The following is a 26,120-nucleotide window of genomic DNA, read 5'->3' as shown; positions in this document are numbered from 1 at the left end:
TTTTCCTTCACGCTATTCTAACATATGATACATGAAATCTCATCAATTTTTCACGAGAAATCCGAATCTGAGCTTAGATTTTGGATATTACGCGTTTTAATCTATTTAAAATTGTAGGAGAAATTACAGAATTGTCCTTGAAAATTGATCACACCTTACTGTTTTTTTACGTCATTAAACCTCTTTCCTTCACGCTATTCTCACATATGATGCATTAAATCTCATCAATTTTTCACGAGGAATCCAAATCTGAGCTTAGATTTTGGATATTACGCGTTTTAATCTATTTAAAATCGTAGGAGAAATTACAGAATTGTCCTTGAAAATTGATCCCACATTAGTGCTTTTTTACGTCATTAAACCTCTTTCCTTCACGCTATTCTAACATATGATGCATAAAATCTCATCAATTTTTCACGAGGAATCCGAATCTGAGCTTAGATTTTGGATATTACGCGTTTCAATCTATTTAAAATCGTAGGAGAAATTACAGAATTGTCCTTGAAAATTGATCACACATTAGTTATTTTTTACCCCGTTTTTCTTCTACGTTCACGTAATGAAATTAGATCAACAGGTGACTCATCGACTAGTCGAGCCTAACCCCCCAGAATCGGTCTAAAGGGCGAACGATTTTATCAGATAAGATGTGCGGTCCTAGTTTCCGGCAATTGCGGTTTGATGGAAGCTGCGATGAGGAGAAACGGAAGATATGCGAAAATCGGGCGGATATTGAGTGAGAAACCAGGTAGGGGAAAGGCTTTCTTCCCGAAAAGTTAGTGCTCGGGCCAACTTACATGGTCACTGGAGCATTGTATAGCAGGCTGTGGGAAACTATTTTTTTTCAGCAACAACCAATTAGATCGCATTTTGCAAAAAGGAACTAAGAGCATTTCAATGTTGCTAGGATTGTGCAACTTAGGTACATTCTTTGCAAAAAGTAAACTTTGCGACGGTAATTTTCGTCTTGAATTCATAGTTTATTGGGAGTAGAGGTGAAACTAGTTTAGATGATCGTTTATGTTTGCAAGGTTAGCGACATTGGAATGCTCTTGGCAGTCTGATTATCGGCGGTGAAACTTCCAAACCACGTGCTCGGTTTGTGAGGTTGCAGACTTCCTGTCATACTTCACTTTTTAAAGGGCAAAATCCTCAACGCCAATTCTTCCGAACTTTCGTTATTTTTTCCCTCTAAGCACAAAAAATTTTGTGAAAACTTCAAGGATTGATGTCGATTTGCTCTCCGTCAAATTAAGGAAAGGGGAGTAGAGATTTGAACACACCGCTAACGAGATACGTGTGTGGCAGTTGCCAATCACCATCCAGTGATATGTATACCCCCAGTGAAAACAAGGTAACATTTTGTATACGTTATATATAGTGCCCATAGAAACCAGGAGGACATCCACGCTTCACGCCATTCAAATGGACCGGTGGACAAAGTGCCTTTTCTTCAATTTTTTTTTTTTTTTTTTTTTGATTATTCACAGTTCATCTACAAAAGCTCATTTTATCCGTGCGAAACTTATTGAATTCACAACCGTTTTCGAGTAAGTTGTGATCTTGCAAACGGCGACTCTCTCAGTTTTGCATGAGAATACAATGACCAAAGCAAGAAGACTTAAAAACCACAATCTGAAGCAAGCGTTTGGGCTCTCTTTATTGAAATAAGACTTACAGGGGGAAAAAAATAATGTTATTTATTAATCAATATATTATTCTTCGGGCAATTTTCGAAATTGCGGTTGGATTGAAGACTCCAAAATTCTGAAAATTCATGGTCTACATCATTGTGTAAGGCCACTCACATAGGATACAGAAGAGCGCCTTCAACCCACTCCATAATCTAAATGCAAAATTCTGATACCACTATTCGTGCGTCAAGACAGTCATTTTGCATAGCCGGCTAATTGAAGGCGAATCATTGGCCAAGGCAACAGGGTACCTACAAATTTCGGCAATGTGATACGTCAAATGTTAGAGGTTCTGCCAGAGGCTTCCTCTCTTTGGAACATTGTATTTGAGCCCTGGTAAAAATTGGCAGTAGAATCTGTGTTCCAAAATAACATAGACCTACAGCCGGCTGTAAGATTTTCAATAGCTTCTATAGCCGGCAACACAATTTCTTATAGCCTTTTATAGCCCACGGCGATTAAGCAACAGCCTGGCGATAAAATGTATGCTAAACGTTACTAATTACGGATGCTAGAACTTAGTGAGTTTTTGCATGGACTACCGCTCTCTTTTTGGGCCGTAGTATCTTGATTTATTTTGCGAGGAAAGCTCCTTACTTTTGAAGGATGCCTGCCATTCCTAATATGTTGGAGCGCCTTCAGTTTCGTATGATACTGTGCAATACCTCTGGTGTGAAATAGTTGCTTCAAGCGCCGTGGTACGCTGCGGCGCGGCGCGGCGGGCGGGCAGCCAGCGGGAAACGCGCATTGGCGCCTACAAACCTAACTGGGATACTTCACGCATTGCGTAATGCGTGAAGTATCCCTGTTAGGTTTGTAGGCGCCAGTGCGCCGCTGCTCCGCTTTGTGTTAGGCTCTTATTTAATCTCGTGGAGTCAGCGTTTTTCAACTCATGACTTTGAAATGTTTACACACTCTGTGTGGATTATTCTCATTTAATTGATGAAAAAAAAAAAAAAAAAAAAATATGTAGTAAAGGAAAATATAATGTGCGTTTTGTAAATATTAAGGTGATTCCGTACAAACTGAAGGATTTACAAAGCACACGAATTTCTACACAATTTCTTATAGCCTTTTATAGCCGATGGCGAAAAAGCAACAGCCAGGTGATAAAGTGTAGAGCCCGCTGATAGGAAATATAGCCCGGCTGTATAATTTTTTATCGCTTCGTGTAGCCCGGCCGTATGATTTTTTCCACTTTCTACAGCCAGCTGTATGATTTTCTATCGCCTTCTTCAGTCGGCTATAAGAACTCCTATGGTATTTTGAAACGCAACTCTTATAGCCAATTTTTACCAGGGAGCTGACTGTTTGAAAGGAGGATTTGAGCTCGTGATTTGTTGGTTCAATCATCGATACTTTTTTGCCTCAATTTTTGTCTCAAATTAAACTTTCATCCTCTAAGCGTGAGAAATTGTTGATGAGAGAAGGAGCGATTATGAAAAAATAAACAAGTTTTAAGAAAGAAAAAAATTATTTACACAACATTAGCTCAAACGAATAGAACATTTTTTAGGTTCCTACACTTAAACTAAGTAACGTTCTTTACAAATTATGTTTTTCGAGGACGCCCTTTAAAATAGACAACTACTAATAAAACGAAAAAATATACAACAACTAAAATTATACACAGAAAATTTACAATTTAATTAATACGCGAATAAATAATTAAATAAATTAGGGTTTGTAAATTGAAACCTCAATGAAGAAATAAAAATAAAACAAGCATATGGAGTAAGAAAAAAAACACTCACACAAACACACACGCATTCGTATCAAACACAAAATAAATTTCACCCAGGTTCAATTGATCAGTTATGAATCAATCTATTTTAATTATGGAACACTTACACATTCAATTTCAATGCATTTTACAGAAAAAAACTTATTAAAATGAACATGATATATGAATATAATTAAGAGCCCCATGATATAGCACAGGGCAAATATTTTCCTCTTAATATACGGCATTTAATTAATGACAGAACTTTCAAAGTAAGGACCTAAAAATCATGACCTTTCTCTTTGAGGAGGTAAGTAGATTTTCAAATATATATATTAATGTCCTTATACTTTTTATTTTCTGTTAACATATCTCAGTAAAGTTCATATACAGGCTTGAATGGCCACATTATTTCACAGTAGGTAAATTTAATTAGGTAGGTAGGTTTAATTTCTTTTAAAAATACGTCTTTTTTAAGTAGAAATAATCGAATTTGTTCTAATGAGGAATAGAACAACGCTACAATTATTAATGTTCTCACGTAAAAAATAACCATTTTTTTCTTCCTCCCAATGATCTTTCCAAATCAGATTGTTGAGACCAACGAAAATCAGATGAACTTTTTTCGGTTTAAAAACTTACTAAATCAGCTTAAATGAAATTAGGGTCTAATACCTCTATCCTACTCAATGATTAAAAGTTTCAAATTCAAGTTCCATTAATTAAAGTTTTTCACATCGACAACAGCTGAGACTTATAGTCAATTGAAATGGAAGGGGAATAATTACAAGAAAAAGTTACACATTTTTACGGAATGGGAGGAAAGTTCGTGCATCTATTTGAAAACTCCACATTTCCACAAAAGGAAAGATGAATGAAAAAAAAATACGCGATAAGATCAGAAAAAAGAAGATTTACGATAAAATAATCAAAGAAGGACTATTTCGCTTCTTATAGTTATCAGGGTCTGAATTTTTCACCATGGGAAACACCAAAAGTTTTAGAATAAATTCAACGCGTTTTGGAGTTTTTACTTACGTAGCAAACGACGCAAAACCCATGTTTTTGTACGGTAAAATACAGTTGAGTTAATATTAACCATTAATCCTAAATCCCCTATTTCACTGACTTGTTTATGTAGTTATAAATAAATTTAGATAAAAAATAAATACAAAATTAAGGAAATGTGTGATGAGAGGTATATTATTTTTTATTTTATATTCATGAAGTCTTCTTCCTCACACCGGTGCCTGATCGGCAAAAGTTTACCGAAAATCAGGGACTTCCATTAAATTTTTCTATGACACTAAAACCTACAAAATCCTGAATGAAGATGGTAAATTGTTTGATTTTCTTTTTTATATTTAGAGAAAACAAAATAACCGAGAGACCGCATTACATAAGTCGACATAAGTCCTGCATGGTCCTAGATTTTCTATTAGCTCGAATTTGCCCATTCATAAATATAGCATGTTTCATAAATTTGGGAACGAGTGTATCTTGACAAAATCATTTAAACTCTGAGCCAATACTTAAAATAAAGGGTAAAAACCACAACACTTTTACAATGTTTTACAGGAAGTTTTGCAAAGGTTTTCAGTCGAGTAAAGTCGATAAAAGTATCTGTTTTTTCTTTTGGTTCAGCAAGAGTCAAGCTGAAAAGAAATGAACCAATTAGACATCACAATCAATTTGATAGTCAATAAACAGGTCAATGCATAACGTCAAAAGGCTAAAATTTGATACTAGTGCTCATGATAAAACCAACCGACATGCGACATTGAAAAAAGTTTGAGGTTCATACAGTTTAACATGAATGTTCGTTGTGGCTGTGACTATATAGGGTAATCATTCTAAGTTATTAGTACGGCTAAAGCACCGAAACTACTGGTTACAAGTAGTTGATACTATTTGAATAGTCACTTCGATAATTAACCATAATTTTTATCGATGGAGACTGGTATTGAGTTAATACGTTGGAAAAATTAGTTTGCTGGGCCGTAATTAAGATTACAAAGGTGGACGGGGAGGGTTTTCTTGAAAGAGGGTGGCAAATTGCACTTTAAGATTGAGCCATTGGAGGAGGAGAGATGGTACACCACAAAAAAGCGTTCTGCTGTTTTGGCCATCGAAGTCACGGCCCTGATAGTTTGACCACTTTTGTGAGCGTAGCTCTGAAAGGGCCAGAATAGGCCTGGCTCCCCCAGAATTTGAAATGGTAATATTTGGCCTTATGTAAAAAATCTGCACAATGGAAAATAGCCTCAAAACTAGTACATTTCCTCGCTTCATTACATCATGAGATAAGAAAAAGGAGCCGAGGATTGTTGGTAAAGAATCTTAAGTTTTCAAATGTTTTAATTGTGCGTGAGGATATAGCGTAGCCTCAAAATGCATCTATAAGAGAGATCAATTTTTAAAAAAATTCCTGGGGAGAGCCTTTGAAACCACCCCAAGCACTGGGAAAACTTGGACTACTCCTGGAAGAGAGGGGGTCAGGTCAACTCCAGAAAATTGCTCTGGCCACGCCGCACACTAGAACGAGTCAAAAGGAGGGGCTGGACAAAATCTGGGAACATTGAAAGCTTATATTTTCGGAACTATGGAAGAAAAATGTTCGAGAGTGCTGCCACTGGTTGTTTCGTGGAATCTCCTCGCAGAGACACCCGTTGGAATTGAATTTGTGACGAAATAAGCATACAAATTTGAAATTTTATCCAAAAATTCATGTCCAACCTCTTCCATAAACTCGATCCTCTGTGCGGCGATGACCCTACTCGCCGTGGATGGGCTCTACTTCAGTTGGACTGCATTTTGCAATTTGGAGCTATAAATTCTGGCCCATCTGAAAAACACTTATGAGCATTGGGAAACTAATGGCACATACGTTGTTTTTAAAACGGGCCGGAATTTATAGTTCCTAATTGCAAAATGTGGTCCAGTTGTCGTTTAACGACGCCGTTTGCTTTCTGCACTTCCGTTTATCCTTATTTTTGTAGTTTCGGGGAGTCCGGGTTCGTCTATTAAGGCCACCTAGTGTTCGCGACGAGGGCTTGGAGGAACACCAGGGCCACGGTTAGTCATAAGGGCCAGCGCGCCTGAGCTCGGAGCCCGCTGGATCGGAGTCCGTGATCGCAGGGTTGGGAGCTGTGGACGTTGGCAACGTGAGGGTTGTTCTTGACGCCGAGGGTTGACAGACCGCCTCCCGTCGAGAGGACAAGCGAGGCCTTGGGTCGCAGCAGAACGTTGTCCGTCTCCACTACTTGCCTGTTGAAAATAAATGTCATAGATAAGCCAGATGATTCGAGTTAAATTCATTCATAGCCGGATCCAGACACAAAACAGGTCCGGGGGGCTTTTTCTCAAGACAATTTTTGAAATTTCAAAGCATCTACTATCTAGATTGAGTCAATTCCGTCATGAATAATTAACAAATATAGGCGTCCTTCCTTGCTCTTCCCTCCGTTTCTTCTTTCTTTCCTCCTTCCTTCCTTACTACTACTTTCTTTCTTCCTTTCTTTCTCTCTTTCTTTCTTTCACTCTTTTTTTCTTCCTCTTTTTCTTTCTTCCTCTTTACTTTCTTTATTTATTTCTTTCTTCCTCTTTTTCTTTCATCCTTCCTTTTTCGGACAAACGGGGAAAACATGCGTCCCCTCCTCCTTGGACTCGTGTATGAATCAATTAAAAATCATGATAAAACAAGTCTAAAAAAACAAGGAATATACATTTGATTAAGACTGGAATCGCTGAAAATAGAATAAGTAAAATAGTAATAAGAAAAATCAAGTAAGGAAAGTTTGAGTTTTCTAATTTCAGCGATTTCAGTCCTAATTAAAGTTGATTTTTGACACTGCGTATGACTTAAATAGCACAGGTTGAAATTAATGGCGATTACACAGTAACATTGTTTCTACTGCATCGGAGTGTTGCGTAGGTTGCCTATCCAGCAATTGCAGGCGTTTCTCTCCTAAGAATGTATTGCTGTGGAATTTAAGGTGGTTGCGATTTTTCTTTGCATTGCGAATGACTCATCTTCCTGATACATAGAACTCATTTTTCTTAAAATTGGCATTCATTGGCCATCTGATGAATTTTTTTTTTTAAATTTTATCGCGTGAAATCGTAACTTCAATTCAATATTCTCGAAGGTATACCTACTTCTCATGTAGAGTGCGAGAAATATAAGGGTTGGCAAGATATTATTTTAGATAATGAATGGAATTTTTTTAATGCAGGATAATTTGATTATTTCGTTTGGTTCATTGATTTTCAGGACGATTTTATTGTTGTACATACCCACTCTCGAATCCTGAGTTCACGCTAGGCACGATCACAGTGAGATTTGATGGAAGTCCCGCCGCCTCTGCTAGACCTTTCGTCGTGGTGAGGTCACTACCCAAGTTTATGACAACTGCGTACGTCGAAAAACCATCCAATTTCCTGTGAATTGAAATAACAACACTTTCGAATCAAAGAACTCAGAGGACATCAAGTGGAATATGCTTTTACATGTTTTGCAAAGTCTCATCACTTCGTGTATGTGAAAAGGCAGTTTTTTAATGCTTAACTTAACGCTGATACTAACGCACTAACGCTTCCCCCAAGATTTGTGGTTTGGAAGAGAGCAGTGGAGGTTAGGAGTCGTAGAGCGCGAGGGAGTGCTGTAAAGCGACTTGTATGTATGTACTTAACGCTTCATTATGATTGGATGCACGTGATTAGACACAAATAAAGCAATCGACTGATGAAACCAGGCATTTGAAATATTCAACAACACGGAGAAAAACAAAACCGCGCTGAGCACCAGGAGATGGACTTCAGCACATGGGACGGATGATGATTTTGCTTGAACGTTCCATTCCGCACTTGGGCTCAGCCGGCACTTGTCCTCAGCACATTCGTCCTGTACTTTCGCACATACTTCTCTACTAGGCGACATGTTTTCCTACACTCCACCACATCCGGCAGAAGTCAAAGCAAAGTTGGTGCTGAGCGCGGTTCTACCGCATGTTTCGTAATCAATCTTAAGATTGATAACGAAACATTTTAAAAAATTATATTTTTATATATTAGGCTCACTTGATCCTCAAATTCAATGCATAAGCACTATTGCCGTGCTAAGGAAAAACGCTGCTTGAACATTCGAGAGTTGCCAAATTTTCCCTAATGAAACATGTATATTTGAGATGCAGATGTATATTTATATTTTCCCTTGAAATTTTCAGGTATTTTAGATCAAATACCAAACACAATTTTATGAAAAATTTGAAGAGAAATATTCAAAATTCCTAAATCTAAGTCGGTGAATGTTATACGCGAGGCTTTAACAATGGGGCGACTAAAAAGATCCAAAGTCGGTTAGAGATTACCGATTTAAGTACAGGTTACCGAGAGACTTAAACGAAAGATCAAGAAAAAAGACGAGATAAATCGAACACATTTTGCATAGAGTTAGCTTTTCACTTTAATTGTAAGTAACAGCAATCTCAGTTAATTACTTCCTCTCTCTGTGCAGAGACTTAAAGGTAATCTTACGCCCTAAAAATAATTGGACATATTCAAATTATCAGTAGCTACCTCCATGGAGACATGGGCCCTGTTATGCATCGTAGTCTTTAAACGTCTTAGGGCTCATATCACGATGCAAGCTGGAGATGGTTCTTTTTATTGCTTGTATACGTATAATTGGACGTATTTCTATCAAACGGAACTATGTGCATTATGACGTGAGCCCTGTTATGCGTGTATTCTATGTGCACTCGAATCTGGGGCACGCGGAGCCCTTCTTTGCGACAACTTCGGTACTTGGCTGCTCCATAAATGCAACGCAGGCCCACTCTCAAAGGAGTGAGTGGCTGCGAGGAGCAGCCCATGTACCGAAGTACACCCAAAAAGTCGTTATACCGAACGTTTCCGAGGGGCGCTCATCGGGAGGGTGTAGTAAGTTTTAGACAAGAATTATTAATCTTTTTTCTGAAGCATAAGAAACCGTGTCCATGAAGAAGCAGTTAAGTAGAAAAACAACGCACCGCGGAAAAATAGCGTCCTCAGAAGTATCAAGGTCCGGCTCAAGTCATTGACCACCCCCCCCCCCCCCCCCAAAAAAAAAGCTAATCCATTTGTTTTTCTACTTAACTGCTTCTTCATGGACACGGTTTCTTATGCTTCAGAAAAAAGATTAATAATTCTTGTCTAAAACTTACTACTCCCTCCCGATGAGCGCCCCTCGGAAACGTTCGGTATAACGAATTAGGGATGCAAAAGCCATAGTTCCGTTTGATAGAAATACGTCCAATTAACCAAATTACTAAAAATTCTTACCTGGTGAATGCAAGGAGCCAGTCAGTCAAGGCATAGAACTGATAATCTCCTTTCTTGAAAGTTTGCTTTTTCTTGAGCTCCACCAATTTCTTGAAAACTTTGAGGTTACTATAGCGGTCCTCCATTTGTTGTTTTGCATTTAAAACCCAATAATTCGGATTCACGGGAAGTTGGGTCTTGGAGTGAGTGGAGAAGCCTGGAGGAAAAAGGGGGAAAACGATATTAAAGAAGCATAGTTCGCACAGTTTATTTTCTAAGCGTCAGTTAGTTGATGACTTTGAAATATTTGGGTTCGCCTCTAACTTGACGTTCTTTTCGGATTCATAATTTTTGGACATTATAAGAATTAATTTTTGCTGGAGGAGATATTTTTATCAAAAATATTTGGTAATATCTTGTTTTTTGTGTAGAAATAAAATAAGCTAGGTTTTTATTCATTCAGCAGCTCAAGTTGCGTTCGCGCACCTTCTTTGTCCTCAATGTAAAATTAGACAGTTACTTCGTTGTGACATTTCTCTAATTTTTTCTCTTAGTTTTATTCTCTTTCTCAGCAAAAACTGCTCTTTTTCGTCTATTGATCCTTTGACTGTGAAGAAGATTCTAGTCGGTCAAAGTGACCAGTCGAAAGTCAGAATTATATCACATGACTTTTTTGGTAAATGCAAGAAAGGAGAGGAAAAAGAAAATTTTTCAACGCGCTTGAATATAGCTGGCACGGGATTACGTACCTGCTGAAACTGATGTATCCCATTGGAATGGTGTTCTGCATCCATCTCGTGACCATTTACGGTATCTCGTGGGTCCGGCTTTGAAAGCCATCGGGTCGATCGTTTGGTCCCATCGGATATAGGTGTCTGTCATGCCAATTTCATCGCCGTTGTAGACGATAGCCACACCGGGAACCAATAAACCCAGCATATTGATTCCATCAATCAGCTCCCTGTAGAATCTGCTTGCTGGTCTCACGTTATCATGATTACCCCACTGTAAACACATAGAAATTTGTAATTTGAAAAAACTACAAAAATCCCCAATAACATTTTTCGGGTCCAAAATGCGGTCGAGGAAATTGACGTGTTAAATTTTATCCAATTACATTCCCTTTTACCCCTCCAAGAAGGTTGATTAAACCAACTATGAGATAGGCAAAAACCTCTCTTAAATTTTCAGGGCCTACTAAGACCAAATATGTCCAAAAACTTACTCTAGGGTTTGAAAAAAAGGAAAAAAAAATTAATCCTTTCACAATAAGAAAATGAAAAAAACGAAAAACCGATTTTGTGGTTCATTAAGTCCCTAAATCCCTCGGATGAACTTGAAATCACAGAATTGGTCGAGGATCTCCAATGAATTTTCCCCTTCAATTATGAGTTCTGCAACAAGCGCGACTCGCTTGGACATTCCCACACACAGAGTCGCACGAAATTGATGTCTTATTATGTCTTTGAGAAGAGCGGGAGGATTTACTTTTTCCTTTATAAAGTTTTGACGTAATGAAACGCTCAAAGGGCCCTTCTTTTGTCATTTCTCAGTGGATAATATTTCAGATACCTACTGATTTTGAGGTAGCTCCCATCAATCCTTCTCACTCTAAATAAGAATTGTAACTTGAAATTTAAAGGCGCCTTTGCCTCAAAAGTCTAATGCCCTCGGTCAGTACACCTCGTGACTCATCCGCGTTCAAAAAAGTGTCGAGGCAAGGCGTTATCAATTGGACTTAATACTGCTACCGATCATGTGATTGTGAGAGGCACTCGAATTTGCAACGCCCTCACCTCGTCGTATCCCTAATCACGCCGGCACCATCGTGACTTTTACTTGATGCTCCCTTGTTTTGTGATAACCTTAAACATGGCTCGATCGTCATATTCGAGTTTTCTCGGGCTAACGCGCTGCGATATTGAACCATGTTCAAGTCACGTTTCACATTTTAGCGGAAATGGCTGCAACCAGCCTTTGATGACGGATTACGCATAAATATATAACGTGCTATATGTCAGTGCCGAATTTGAGCACAACCAGACATTATTCAAATAGAGGGGTCTGCAATCGGGAAAATCTAAACTTTTTTTCATTCTTATTTTTATTTTTTCATTGAGTAAAATTAGTTTAATCGAGGTATTTTCGGGGTCTGGATTCTCGACCTTCGTCCTATTTGTGCACTCAAAACCAATAAAATCGAAATTTTAATTGTATAGCTGGGAAATAATGAAGGGATCAATGCGAAAAATGCAATGTAGGATTAGATTTTATGATACACGTGCAATAAGAATTAACGATGGAAACTCTTCGCTCTCATTTTCCTATAAGCATCATTTGTCAATATATTACATTAAACCGGAAGTACATATGTGTCATAGGCAAATAGAAACATCGGGTATTTTGTCCAAAGCATACGCAAATACTTAAATTGTAAAAGTTTGCAAGATTAGTTTTCAACCGATGATAATAATGACTAAATTTTACTGACCAATATGTTTTCTTTCAATTTTAGCGGCAAATTTTTTTTAATACTTTGTATTCTATAAATTGGCGGGTGACTTACGGAAAAATCAGGCTTAGCTAGCAAATGTTCCCATAATACTACAAACATTGTCTCAATCGAGATATTTGCACAATATTTTCTCTAATGCTTATTTCCACTGAGATGACAGCTGGTAATCGTTTTTAGATCCGTGTGTCATAAGATAATGAAACTCATTTTGGGTTGAAAACTTATGCTTGAACTTACGATCCAGTTGGCGACCATTCCCTTCGCTTTTGGCATGTTGTCTAGCCAGAATTTGTGCATGTTGATGAAGTCGTTTGCGTTCGAATCTCGGTTTAGGTGAAACAACTTGAAGTTGAATGGGACGTGAGCTAAGGGAAACGATTCGTTTCCGTAGTATGCCACTGTTTTCTGAATCGTTGAGTTGTGTTGAATTTCTGTCATAATAATCCTGAAAAAAATAAAAATCATTATCAAGTGCATATTTTCTGTTTATCTCCTCTATGTGTACTACTTGTGCCCTTTGAGGATTGCATTGGTTGAATGTTTTATGCGCAGGGTAGTATTTCATGGAAAAATAAAATCCTAAAATTTCACGTGAAATATTTCATGAAATTTCAAAAATTTATGAAAGATAGTAAAATCATCGGTTCCTTTTCATGTTTCGCAAAATGTAAAAATTGTGAATTTCTTCGGTTTTTGTGTGTTTGAGTGCGGGTTGCATACTCTAGATAAATATTTCACAGACTCGTGAAATTTCATGAAATTTTTCACTGAAAATTCCAATCTTTCATTTCTTTCTTGCGTTTTCTGCCACCAAATCAAATAAAGTTTGACGACAATTTTTTAACATTTGATCAAATGGAACACAGTAAGGTGGATATAAGTTATGTGTGGTACGAAGTGAAATTGCGCGGAACTGAAATTGTGCAGAACTGAAATTGCGCGGAACTTAAAATTTTGCGGAACTGAAATCGTGTGAAACTGAAATTGTGCGAAACTGTGGTGCAGTCGTACCTCTGGATTCCATCTTTCTGGCGAAGTTCGTCGAACATGACTCGCCACTCGCGGACCATGGCGTAGGACTCAGGTTGGTTGAGCATGTAGATGTGATCGTGGTAGGTGAACTCGTCGGGAAGGGTGTCCGTCTCCTCGACTCCTGCTCTCGGCGATTCGTCACGGAGCTCTTGGTCCTCGAACATGTGAGACACGGCGTCCATCCGGAATCCATCCACGCCTTTGTCGATCCAGAATTTCAGGATATCCTGCAACAGACGAATTGAATTTTATTTAGTACTTTGGAGGTACTAGACTGGGTTCCTTCTGGGAGAGACGTAGGGGACGTCTAGTAAAATCGTGGATATGTGGCATACTAGATGACCTTTGGATCGATAGACAAGAATGGCGATTAGGTGTCGCAGAGCGCCCGGGCGCGCTGTAAAAGCGACTTGAATGTATGTACTTAGAGGGGAAATAATGCGTTGTTTGGCCCAAATAGCACTGATTCCAGTTAGTAGCAATTACATAGTCAAATTATTGCAATTCCACTGAGTGTTGTGTATTTGCCTAGCTCCTATTTGAAGGGGCCCCATTTAGAAGGTGTGAAAAAACGCCAAAATGCCTCAAGGCATTTTCGAATTTTGATCACTTGGGGTGATACAGTAGCTTCCGAGACGCCCAAAACCGGTCGCCGTTTTGCTTAGAAGCGCCGGGTTGCGACGTTGCCATTTTTTAAAGTGGAAACCTTTAAAAATTCATATCTCCGCCGCATCTCAACCGATTTCAATGAACTTTTTTTTAAAATGTTCCTCTTAAATAGAGCTTTCTAGTGATGTATAGTTTCTTGGGGTTTACTTGGCTTTAAGTGGCACTTACGCGGTTTTAGCAGTTTTTGATAGACACAAAAATTTAGTTTTTATTTTACCACGATCGTGGAATCGACGGAATCTAAACAAAAACCAGTCTAAATGAAAGTTCAGATTCTCACCTTTCTAACGAGCACAAGATCATCCCGGGGAAACGTTTAGTTTCCGAGATATGACCGCTCAAAGTTGGTCACATGCGCTTTTGCGCAATGTGAATGCGTGTTATCACTAAGTCATTCGCGAACTAGGGGTCCCTTACGTTCAATTTACGTTGAAATAATTACACAGAGCAGTAAGGTGTACAACACGAGCCGTATTTTCACCTTCGGCTGCCGATGTGCGACGTTGCCATTTTTTGAAGTGAAAACTCTTAAAGATGCATAACTCCGCTGCATTTCAACCGATTTCAATGAACTTTTTTTTAAAATGTTCCTCTTAAATAGAGCTATCTAATGGCATTTAGGTTTCTGGATTTTATTTACCTTAGGGAGGCACTTAGGTCGTTTATATGGTTCTTTGCAGAGATTTTTCATACAAAAAATAGTGTTGCTATTTATATTTTTTTTTTCTCGGCGGATTGTGGGAGGGTTTAAAATGGCAAAATTTAAAAGAAAGAACTTTTAAAAAAGGGATTCTTTTAATCACTATTCTTACGTGTACAAATATTGAAAGCGACGCTCTCATTGTACAGGAGAAGGTGGTGTTGCTAATTTACCAAGATTTTTACATTATACTTTAAGCGATGGTGATCTTCCGATCTAGTTTGAATGTTAAAAAAAATCGGGGGAAATACAGACCCCCTCCTGAAAAAAAGAAAAAAAAATAGCAACACTATTTTTTGTATGAAAAATCTCTGCAAAGAACCATATAAACGACCTAAGTGCCTCCCTAAGGTAAATAAAATCCAGAAACCTAAATGCCATTAGATAGCTCTATTTAAGAGGAACATTTTAAAAAAAAGTTCATTGAAATCGGTTGAAATGCAGCGGAGTTATGCATCTTTAAGAGTTTTCACTTCAAAAAATGGCAACGTCGCACATCGGCAGCCGAAGGTGAAAATACGGCTCGTGTTGTACACCTTACTGCTCTGTGTAATTATTTCAACGTAAATTGAACGTAAGGGACCCCTAGTTCGCGAATGACTTAGTGATAACACGCATTCACATTGCGCAAAAGCGCATGTGACCAACTTTGAGCGGTCATATCTCGGAAACTAAACGTTTCCCCGGGATGATCTTGTGCTCGTTAGAAAGGTGAGAATCTGAACTTTCATTTAGACTGGTTTTTGTTTAGATTCCGTCGATTCCACGATCGTGGTAAAATAAAAACTAAATTTTTGTGTCTATCAAAAACTGCTAAAACCGCGTAAGTGCCACTTAAAGCCAAGTAAACCCCAAGAAACTATACATCACTAGAAAGCTCTATTTAAGAGGAACATTTTAAAAAAAAGTTCATTGAAATCGGTTGAGATGCGGCGGAGATATGAATTTTTAAAGGTTTCCACTTTAAAAAATGGCAACGTCGCAACCCGGCGCTTCTAAGCAAAACGGCGACCGGTTTTGGGCGTCTCGGAAGCTACTGTATCACCCCAAGTGATCAAAATTCGAAAATGCCTTGAGCATTTGGCCGTTTTTCACACACCTCTATTGCAATAGAATTGAAATAAGTTGCAATTTTTCATTGCATTGCATGTTGCCTACCTTAATGGCACATGGAGCTCATTTTGTTGATTGTTTAAAATTGGCATAAATCGACTAAATGATGTAATAATATTGCAATTTAATGGTAAAAAAAACTCCGATTTTATTGAAATAAAGTTGTAGTTTAATTTCGATATTTTCGTTGCCCTGTGCTACTTGGGGGTGGGAGAAGACGAGTTAATGGTTGATCTGATCCAACTAGCTGAGGTCGCGATAAGTTGCGATTTGATCGGAGAATATTTCGCGATTTTATTGACATCGATTTATCGCGATATTCCTGGATGAAAAATTGCAATAAGTTGCGATGCCATCGCATAAATTTGCAATAAAATCGCAATTCTATCGACGGCCATTTATTTCGATATTATCGGACTGAAATTCGTGATAAATCGAGATAAAATTTCGATTTTATCGAACGCGATTGAATTAAGATGAAATCCCTACACGATTAAGGATAATCGTTGAGCTGCTGATGGTCTTATACAGATTTTATCGTCAAAAAAATCGTGAAAAATCGCAACTAAATCTCAAAATACTGCGATTTTTCCGTTACAAAATGCTTTTTGGACCATTTTGTTTGGGTGATGGAGACATTATTCCTTGAAAAACAATTTATTTAATTCGAAGTCTTGAAAATTAATCGGGAATGATTCGCTTTGTATTTAGGCGTTTGAATTTCATAGGAAGGAGTCAACGTCACATGCCGCATTAGTTCCGTTATTCTTTTGAGGTTCGATTCAAGCGAAGTGTCTCAAGTCTATCATAACAGCAGTGCGACTATTCGTGTTACCATGTCGGGCGTTTCGCATAGCTGGGTAGCTGAAGGCGCTTTTTTGCGATCAGAACCGCGTCCCGTCCCCGCCTACGAGGGGCGTTCAATAAGTAAGTATCCCCCCTCTCTAAAATCAATAGGAATGAACCAATTTTTAAAAACTTGGGCTCAAAATCTTCCTTAGGATATACTGAGTTCAACCAAACAAACCGCAACAAAATCGGACCATGTGCGGCCGAACGCGAGCCGTTTGAACGCGCCGAGGTGCACGCCGCTCCCGCCGAATCCGCGGAGATTTGAAGTCCGCGACAAGAGAAGAGCTTCTCCGCCAACACTTCAGTCGTTCATCACTGACAAAAAATCAAAGAAGTTTTTGTAAAATAGGGGGCTTACCTCACCTCTCCACATAACCAGCTCGATCCAAGCAGGTCTGATACTGATTGTGAGACTAAGAGAACAGCTTTTGGATACCACGCGTGCAGAAGTCTTTCAACTGGCTGGGGATGAAAGTGTTGACGGCTTGTTTGACCTCTTCCACTGATTCAAAATGAACTCCCCCGAGTTCAGATTTCAGAAAAGGGAATAAATGGTGGTCTGTATTGCCATTTATTACCGTATCTAAAATCTGAACTTGGGGGAGTTCATTTTGAATCAGTGGAAGAGGTCAAACAAGCCGTCAACACTTTCATCCCCAGCCAGTCGAAAGACTTCTGCACGCGTGGTATCCAAAAGCTGTTCTCTTAGTCTCACAATCAGTATCAGACCTGCTTGGATCGAGCTGGTTATGTGGAGAGGTGAGGTAAGCCCCCTATTTTACAAAAACTTCTTTGATTTTTTGTCAGTGATGAACGACTGAAGTGTTGGCGGAGAAGCGGACTTCAAATCTCCGCGGATTCGGCGGGAGCGGCGTGCACCTCGGCGCGTTCAAACGGCTCGCGTTCGGCCGCACATGGTCCGATTTTGTTGCGGTTTGTTTGGTTGAACTCAGTATATCCTAAGAAAGATTTTGGGCCCAAGTTTTTAAAAATTGGTTCATTCCTATTGATTTTAGAGAGAGGGGATACTTACTTATTGAACGCCCCTCGTAGTTATTGGCGGATCCAGCGAATAGGCAACATTGTCTTATCTCCATTTAAACCTATGGAAATGAATCGATTCTTGGGAGGAGGGGGAGCCAGGTGCTCCGACAAGAATCGATTACTTAGCATAGGTTTAAATGGAGGTAATCCGGTGTTGCCAAATTGCTGGATCCGCCTCTGCGCCTAGATGAAAAAGAAATTCACTAGAAAGTATCTGCCTCAACTCGAGTCCCTTCCTTCCGGAATAAGAATCGCAAAATCTAATTGAAGATCAGCTTTGATCAGGTTTCCAGACACCCTCCCCCTCCCGCTTCATCTGCATGAGTTGACTTACGATAAATACAATAGCACGATGATAACTAAACAAGGGGAAGTTTAAAGCCAAGTCTATTGACTTGAGCTCACAGTTCCGGTTTGAAATGATTAGTGTGTAATTCCATGGCTGTGTCAATATTAAACCGGATCTCAGTGAATTCAAAACATTCTTGTTTGAGATTGACAAGAAGTACCTGGAGATTACAGCCGGTCGGTTAATCAAATAATACATACATCGAATCAGTAATCTCGCCGGGTAAAATAACGAATGACAAGAGCTCCACGGTCTTATCAGTGCGATGTATAAAATGCGATACGTATGTAGAGTCATGAGTAATCAACAAAATGTCAAATGCCCTCACATTTGCTTTGAAGGTACCGGTTTGTGAGTTGTTCAATGTAGACATTTTTAACAGGATTTTCATGTGTGTTACGAGAAGAATTTTTTAACACAATTTGCAACAAGCTAACATTTTGAAATCACAGATCGAATTTTGGCCTCATGTTTTTGCGTTAAGATTGATACGCACTGTTAAAATTCTAAAACTCAATTTATCTTTTAATTAAGTCTGTAAAGATTCTTTGTTTCCTTCAACATTTATTTGAGTCTTAATGAGAAGTTGGCATCGCATTTGCGTTGTGATCAGTGTCCCCTCCCGCATGTTTTCCTACGATGAGCAAAAGAGTGCAGTTCGTCGGTTCTTGGTTGACTGATTCTCGGAAGTAAAATGACCTTAGTAAAAGGACTTTGCTTGTATTGATAATCATAGTACTGACGGCTGGCTTCGGTGATAACCTTTTTCAGCTCTGTTGTAGCTCGTGATAACTGCTTTGTTTGAGTTTTTTTGGCGCCTCGACAGATAGGTAGGAGAAAGTTTCCCGTTGGTATACTTTTAATTACATCGATCAAATAGTGAAATATATGATATATGGTGCATTTTTTGATGTACTCAGTTTAGTTGGTGGCTAAAATTTGAACACGAGGGCAATTTTAAGACTATGAAAAATTGTGAGTTAGAAAAAAAACTCTGCGTTAAATTATTTGTACTTATGTAAATTCATACGGAATATATGTAATCACAATACGACTTTAATTTGATGATTGTTTTGAAGTATACTTTAAATTTTCAAAGTCTCTGTCACCTTAAATATGTTTTAATTTCGATTAAATTCGTGATGATTAAGTCTTTACAGTTCCTCTAGGTATGATCTAAAATTTAAAGTATATTATGAACCTACTCTTAAAAAAGATAAGGGCAACACTCCAAGAATTTTTCAGGAATTTTTCAAGGGAATTCTTCAGGAGCTCATTCTATTAATGTTTTATCGTGCTTCTTCGAAGCAGTTACAGCCTTTCAACGTATGAATCTTCATCTTTCACAAGAATTTTCGAGGTTCCTTTTCGTTCCTCACTTTTCGAGAATAAAAATGTATATTACTTGCCTTGAGAAATTTCAAAATATTTTCAGGGAGTCTCTCGACATGTTAAAATATTTCAGACCGGAATATTTTGTAATAATGTAAAAACCAAGATTCTTTTCATGGGTGCGAATGTTTTTTAAATAAATTAAGATACATGAGCTTAATGTTGAAGGAATTAACTTCCTTCGTAAGAGGAAAACATGAGAAGCATCCCTTAGGTTTCGAATAAGTAGTGGCAGGTATATTCTGATATATATTCAGAGGCGATGTAAATACTATTTCACTTTGTCTTGCACTGTGGTGTTAAGTCGACGTACCTTCATTTCTCTGACGACATTAGGGTTCCTGAAGTTCAAGTCAGGTTGTTGCCAGCCGAACTGATGGAGATAATACTGTTGACGATTTTCATTCCAGGTCCAAGCAGATCCTCCAAAGTTTGAAACCTATACACAAACCAAATTCAATTTTATTCGCCAAGAAAATCAAGGAAAATGACTTCCTGTGACGTGACAAGTGAAATTACAGAAATTCTCCGGAATTTTTTAGAAATATCCAGTGGTGGCATGCATTTAATTTCTACATCATTCCATTTTGAAAGTAGGCACCATATAAAAATAAAATATTACTAATAGTTAAATATCACGCTGTAGACCTCATCATTTTAACTGCCTTGATAAACTTTAAACATTTAAATAAGTATGTTAATTTTTATAATGATTTAACCATTAATGTACAGTGATTTTGAATATAATAATAGTTAACTTTAAGTAATAATACGGAAAATTTCTTCCGAAATTTTTTTAAAATTTTTTTTAAATTTTTTTTTATTTTTTTATTATTTTTTTTTGCTATCAACTAGAATTAACATTTACATCGCTCCAAAAAAATGAAATTAACTGAAAACTAAATTGAAACCAACTAAAGAAAAATCCTTACTCACCCAGTTAGAGGGAGGTACTCTGGTTCCATTTTCATTTATTTTGCCATCATGCCAGACGTAGTAGTCAGTGTAAGGGTCCTCCTTGCTGATAGACTTTTGAAACCATTCGTGCTGATCGCTCGAATGGTTTGGCACAAAGTCTACGATGAGTTTTAACCCTGTCAATTGATAAATCTACCAATTAGTTGATCTACAATCATCAAAAGATTTAGACACTGCGTTCAATGTCACGACGCTTTATTTTTCAATCGCGCTCTTAACATTGCCCTCTATTTACGTTGATAAATATTTAATCAAGTTCATACTTGGCCCCTCTCTCCCACACACGATATTGTTTAACCTAGTTATTGCGTGAAACTCGTTGCAACGATATTGTTCTAACGTGCAGAAAACTTTAAACTTCCATCTTCAGGAAACCACAGTGCGTCAATTTTTTATAGAATCTGTAGTCATGTTAATGTAAAAATTCAATGCGGCTATTATCCCCGAAATTCTCGGTGACTGGCAGGAAGTGGAAAGTTGGCGAAGGGGCAACGACCCTCAATGTTTTTATTTGAAAAATTGAATGAGGCTAATATTAATTCTGACTGAAGACGAACACCTCTCATACGATCACAAATATATTCTTTTAGAGATTAAATTTCTGTTGGAGTTCCAAATTTGTTAATCAAGGAGGAGATTGGATTACATTTGCAATAAGGAAACGCTATCTCTGGCCCTTCTATAAAAAAACCATTCTGCATACGGAAATCAATGACACAATCATATACTGTTTCTAAAATGAGCCAGAAATAGTGGTTCCTTAATGCAATTTGTGGTCCATCTTAAGTCCTGGTGTTTTTTCCACATTTATAACTGGTTTAAACAAATCGCATGCTCACGATAACTAGATATTTATAATTATTTCTTTCTAAGGTAAACAAAAATCTATTGGAATTAGCATGAGTTTCAAAATTATTTGAATACCCTCCCAACTTCGTCGACTTATATTAAATATTATAATATTTTCCTCGTCGAAAAGTACAGAGGAAATATTAATTTCCCGGATTAGGAGCTTAAAAAATATTTTAATAAAGCTGAGAAATGAGCTTTAATTATCAAGGTGTGCACCGAGTTTTTGACTGTTTTATTTGACTACCTACTCATTTAAAGTTATCTCATTTTTACATAGATTACTTATCAAGCTCATGTGACTGGGTTTTCCCATAAAGAACTAATGACCCTGCCTTCGGGGTCATTCGACTCAGTAGGTAACCAAGATTCCTTTGCAATAATACACTTAGGTACCCTTATCGTGAATGGCTTGTTTACGAAAAACAAAGGCGAGTCAAGCTCAACGCAATTAAGAGCCTATTTACTATCTTAAGTCTCATTCTTTAATTGACGTACTTCTATGAAAGTCAGTTCAACTCACTTTAATGTTTATTGTCAAACCCTTGTCCTCGCGTTTGTTTCTCCTTGTTTTCATTTATGAGAATAATTTTTCCAGGAAGACTCATAATTCAGAGAGAGGACGAAAATCAATTTTACTTTCGCAGGCATTGGGGACAAGAGTCGTATTGAAAATGATCTAAAAAATTAAAGTGTCACCGTGCGTTACTATATTCTGCAATTTAATTGGGGGTCTCTCTATACTTTGAGAAAAATGGATTCTTTGGGAGGATCCTGTGCGCAATAGGATTGCAAGCCCAATTATAAGGTGCGACAGCCCAAGTAGCATTTTTCAACGGAAAAATCGCGATATATATTGCGATTTTATCGGCGATAAAATTGCTGGGATCATCAACATCTGAGCGATTATCCTCGATCTCGTTGCAATATAATCGCGATTTTGTTGCCCGGCAATTTATCGTGATATTATCGAAACAAAAATCGCGATATATGGCGATTTAATCTCGATTTTATCGACGAAAATTGATCGCGATTTCATCGAACAAAAAATTGCTATGCATAGCAATTTAATCGCCATAAATCGCAATTTTTCATTCGATAATATTGCGATAAATAGCCTTCCGATATAATCTCGATAATCAGCCGATAAAATCGCAGTTTATCGCGATCACTGCTACTTGGGAGAAGGCGATTAGCTAGTGCTCTTACAAGGGGAACTTACGGACCTGCCGCCTCCGATTGGGCTGAATTTTTTTTTACAGACTTATGGACCAATTCTAGAGGTCATTTGAGCCAGTTTCCCGATTGCGCAATAGGAAGGGCGTAAAAAATTCCCAAAAGGTTGCGTGTTTTTTTCGGCGTGTGATTTGGTCGTGCGGCGCGTGGCAACACTGAAGCGCCTCTCGTACCGCTTTTATCGGCCGAAGTTCTGCGAGTCCGGAGCCCTATGCACACGTACTGGTTCCATGATAGTGATGTCCGGGTTCGATCCTGACTTTTTATTTTCCCGCATGATCACGTAACATTTTTTTTTTAATTCTTCATCGCATTTCTCATCAAGCAGTTCTAATCACTATCCCCCCTCCCTCATTTTACGTACATTTTCCCCCGATATTTATTCACATTGGCCACATATAATCGTATGAAACTTCATTGATATAAATTAATGAATTAAAAAGCAAAAGAAACTTATTTTGTTACTACTTTATCTTCAAATGTTTTCCTGCAAAATAATGTAAATTTGTAAATAAATGAAGAGCAACCCCAAACCAATGTGCAGGCAAGGTGTACCAAGAAAACACATTATTTTAGACCCTTTGCTTTTTAATTCATTAATTTATTCAATGAAGTTCATACGATTAGATGTGGCCATTGTGAATAAATTTGGATGGAAAATGTACGTAAAATGAGGGAGGGGGGGGAATAGTGATCGGAAATGCCTTGATTTAATAAATGCGATGAAGAATTAAAATAAATGTTACGTGATCATGCGGAAATAAAATGTCGAGGATCGAAACCCGGGAATCACTTATCATGTGGAACCAGTACGTGGCAGTATAGGGTCCGGACTTCGCTGAAAACCCTCGCGAAATTAAAGCGGTTACTAGAGGGCTGCTTCAGTGTTGCCACGCGCGGCACGACCAAATCACCGACGCCGAAAACGAACTTTTGGGAATTTTTTTAGCCCTTCCTATTGCGCATCGGGGAAAAAAACGCTCTAATTGACCTCTAGAAATTGGTCCATAGAGTCTGTAAAAAAAAATTCAGCCCAATCGGAGGCGGCAGGTCCGTAAGTTCCCCTTGTTAGCCGTTCACGAATAAGAAAGAATGTTAGTGGAAACTTGACTTCTTACTGTGCATGAATCCCGTAAAATTTACTACTCAATGGTAGATTTCTGTCAGTGTTAATCATGCATATGATTATGTCTTCCAGTCAGATGGCAATCACTTTTATGAGGAATATGGAAGTAATGACCACTAGATTTCCTGGGAATCATACCTATTTACTAAGAGTGTAATAGCCACTAACATTCTTTTCCCCGTGCGTATGAAGGGTCAACCGGGGGGAGGGGGGTTGCTGATCACACACAATATATTGGCTCACAATATTGCACCACACCGGATTCTAGTATGTTACAACTACACCTCTTTCTGAGTGAATTCAGCAACTCCCTGCTCTCCGAAAATTTGGTGGAGTATTTTGTGCATTATTTCATTCCGTTTTTTAAATGGAGAGAGGGTAATGACCCTTATCACAGACTTCAATATTGTGCTTTATTGTTCCTCCAGTGTGTTTGTTTAATGATTGAATTTCCGTTGGAATCTTACCGGCTTGTTTGAGTCTAGCTGCCAAGGCGTCAAAATCAGCCATGGTGCCGAATATGGGGGAGATATCTCTGTAGTCAGAGATATCGTATCCGAAGTCCACCATGGGCGACTTGAAAACTGGGGACAGCCAGACAGCTCCAATCCCGAGGTCTTTAAGGTATTCTACCTTCTCCGCTACTCCTGAAATGATAATAAATCAAGGATGTTAGCCTCTGTGATCCAGTGACTAAAAGCTGTCAGGCGGCCCTGAATCTCACCGGGTTCGAATTACGGTTGGGAATTTTTTTTGAAAGGCTCCGATCTTGAGAAAATAACTGTTGAAATTTGATCGAATTTTGCACCCCTGTCTGGTAATTTAATGTAGCTGGATAAAAGAATAAGAAATCGATGCTGGATCTGAAATTATGTTGATTTATATAAAAAAAAAGTCACCAAAATCACGTGCATGTGATGCACTTAGCATTAGAAATAAGCTAGGTACCTGTAGCTCCCTAGAGCAAATAACTAGAGCGGGCAAATAACTGGTGCATGATTTTGACAAACAATTAATTCTTCCTTTAAGACAAGACATCCTCCAATTTTGCCCGGAAAAAAAATCAGCACGTATAGAAATTATTTTATTGAAAAGTATACCGAAATGAAATTAGTGCTCGATTCGACTCAAGTAGACTGACTCTGGTTTTTGGTGAGCGAGCAGGCGTGACGGATGCAAATCGTTCCAGGCCTCCGCAATTTAAAGGTCAGTACAGCGCGCTGATCAAAATTTTGTTTGGGAATAATGAACTAAAAAATTTTTCTCAGTATACTCAAATTACAGTTAGACTCACTGTCAGTTACTCAGTCTTATATGACCAATTTTGTGTTTTACATTTGAAGAAAAAGGAATTCGAATCTCTGTTATCGCACGGGTGGTGAGAAGTTTGGCAGATGATAAACTTCAAAGGTTAGCAAAAGCTTCTTCTCACCTGTGCCCACAAAAAGTTGCCGCCATCCAACATCCCATCATTTTTTTCAGCCCAAAGGTCTCATTGAGACCTAGTGTCCATACCAATGTTCTGCCTTCCCTTTAAAATTTTAGGAGCCACCTTGGCCGGAAAGCCCAATTTTTAGGAGCCATCTACTATATTTTAGGAGCCAAATTAAATTTTTGCATACGGGCCATCCCGATTGTGAGTTCAATTGGTCAAATTTTTTAGGCGCCACGATGGCTCAGTCCCCCTTATTTTTAAGCGCAAAGGCCCGATTTTTAGGCGCATTTGGCGCATGGCGCCCGGGGATGGCAGAACACTGGTCCATACTCTTTACATACACCTCTAATTCACTGTGCCATAAAAATAATCTGAGGAAAAACTAACAGAAAATATCACCGCAAAACCTCGCAAGTAACGCATTATTTTCGATACACATTGCAAGGTCGCTGCAATGACTGCAATTTCAGTATTGCTTCAACGTGCAATTCTTCTCTGAGGTAAAATCGCAATCGTCACGCAACGGCGCATCTTACGCCCGGTCCGATATCGTATCTTGTCAACTTTTATCACGGAAGAATCCAGCGCGATAATTGTCTCCACCGTGACCTGCGGTAAGTAGTCGCGAGGTCTTGACCTTCACCCATTTCTCACTTTAGTGCACTTTCGCACTCAGCACGGAGTTTGGGCCCTTGATAGTGTACTTTCTCTCTCTCTCGGCGGTTGATCCGCTTACTACCGGATCACAATTTTGCTGGATTAGAGGATAATTACAATATATATTACAATGTATATAATTTCAAGTAGGTATATCATTATAATATAAAATGAGGGAGCTAATTACCGCACAATTTTTCGCGTAGATAAAAAGTTTTTTTTTAAATTTTAAAGGACGCGAATAAAGAAAGCTTTTTTTCCACACGAAAGAACGTATCTCCATTCCAGTATTGCAAAAATTGCGAAGGGAAATTTTGGAACGTTTAGTTGAAGTTAATTTTTTTCCTCTGGGAAACGACGAAATGTATCTCCCTGTATACGATAGGTATAGATACATGTTATGCACTTCTTTTGCTCTGAAATCATAGAATTCAAGAGAGATCAAAGAGCACTTAT

At 38.3% G+C, this 26,120-nt stretch overlaps 1 protein-coding gene across 2 annotated transcripts in view; it reads right to left on the bottom strand.

Annotated features, from left to right (window-relative positions):
• Window positions 1-3,149: 3,149 nt before the first annotated feature.
• The window catches only part of LOC109037436 (maltase A1), a 32,420-nt gene continuing 9,449 nt past the window's right edge, over window positions 3,150-26,120 (bottom strand). For both annotated transcript variants that reach the window (XM_019052104.2, XM_019052105.2), the window contains exons 3-11: window positions 24,040-24,219; window positions 20,320-20,477; window positions 19,697-19,822; window positions 13,244-13,491; window positions 12,470-12,677; window positions 10,467-10,722; window positions 9,739-9,934; window positions 7,714-7,857; window positions 3,150-6,684 (exon numbers count right to left, since the gene is read on the bottom strand). In XM_019052104.2, coding sequence (XP_018907649.2) covers window positions 6,498-6,684; window positions 7,714-7,857; window positions 9,739-9,934; window positions 10,467-10,722; window positions 12,470-12,677; window positions 13,244-13,491; window positions 19,697-19,822; window positions 20,320-20,477; window positions 24,040-24,219 — 1,703 coding nt within the window. In that variant the 3' untranslated portion in view covers window positions 3,150-6,497. The remainder of the gene's footprint in view (window positions 6,685-7,713; window positions 7,858-9,738; window positions 9,935-10,466; window positions 10,723-12,469; window positions 12,678-13,243; window positions 13,492-19,696; window positions 19,823-20,319; window positions 20,478-24,039; window positions 24,220-26,120) is intronic.

The sequence above is a fragment of the Bemisia tabaci genome, chromosome 5 (genome assembly GCF_918797505.1).
Source record: "Bemisia tabaci chromosome 5, PGI_BMITA_v3".
NCBI lineage: Eukaryota > Metazoa > Arthropoda > Insecta > Hemiptera > Aleyrodidae > Bemisia > Bemisia tabaci.
Note: the sequence above shows the minus strand (reverse complement) of the source record. Positions and strands in the feature narration are given on the sequence as shown.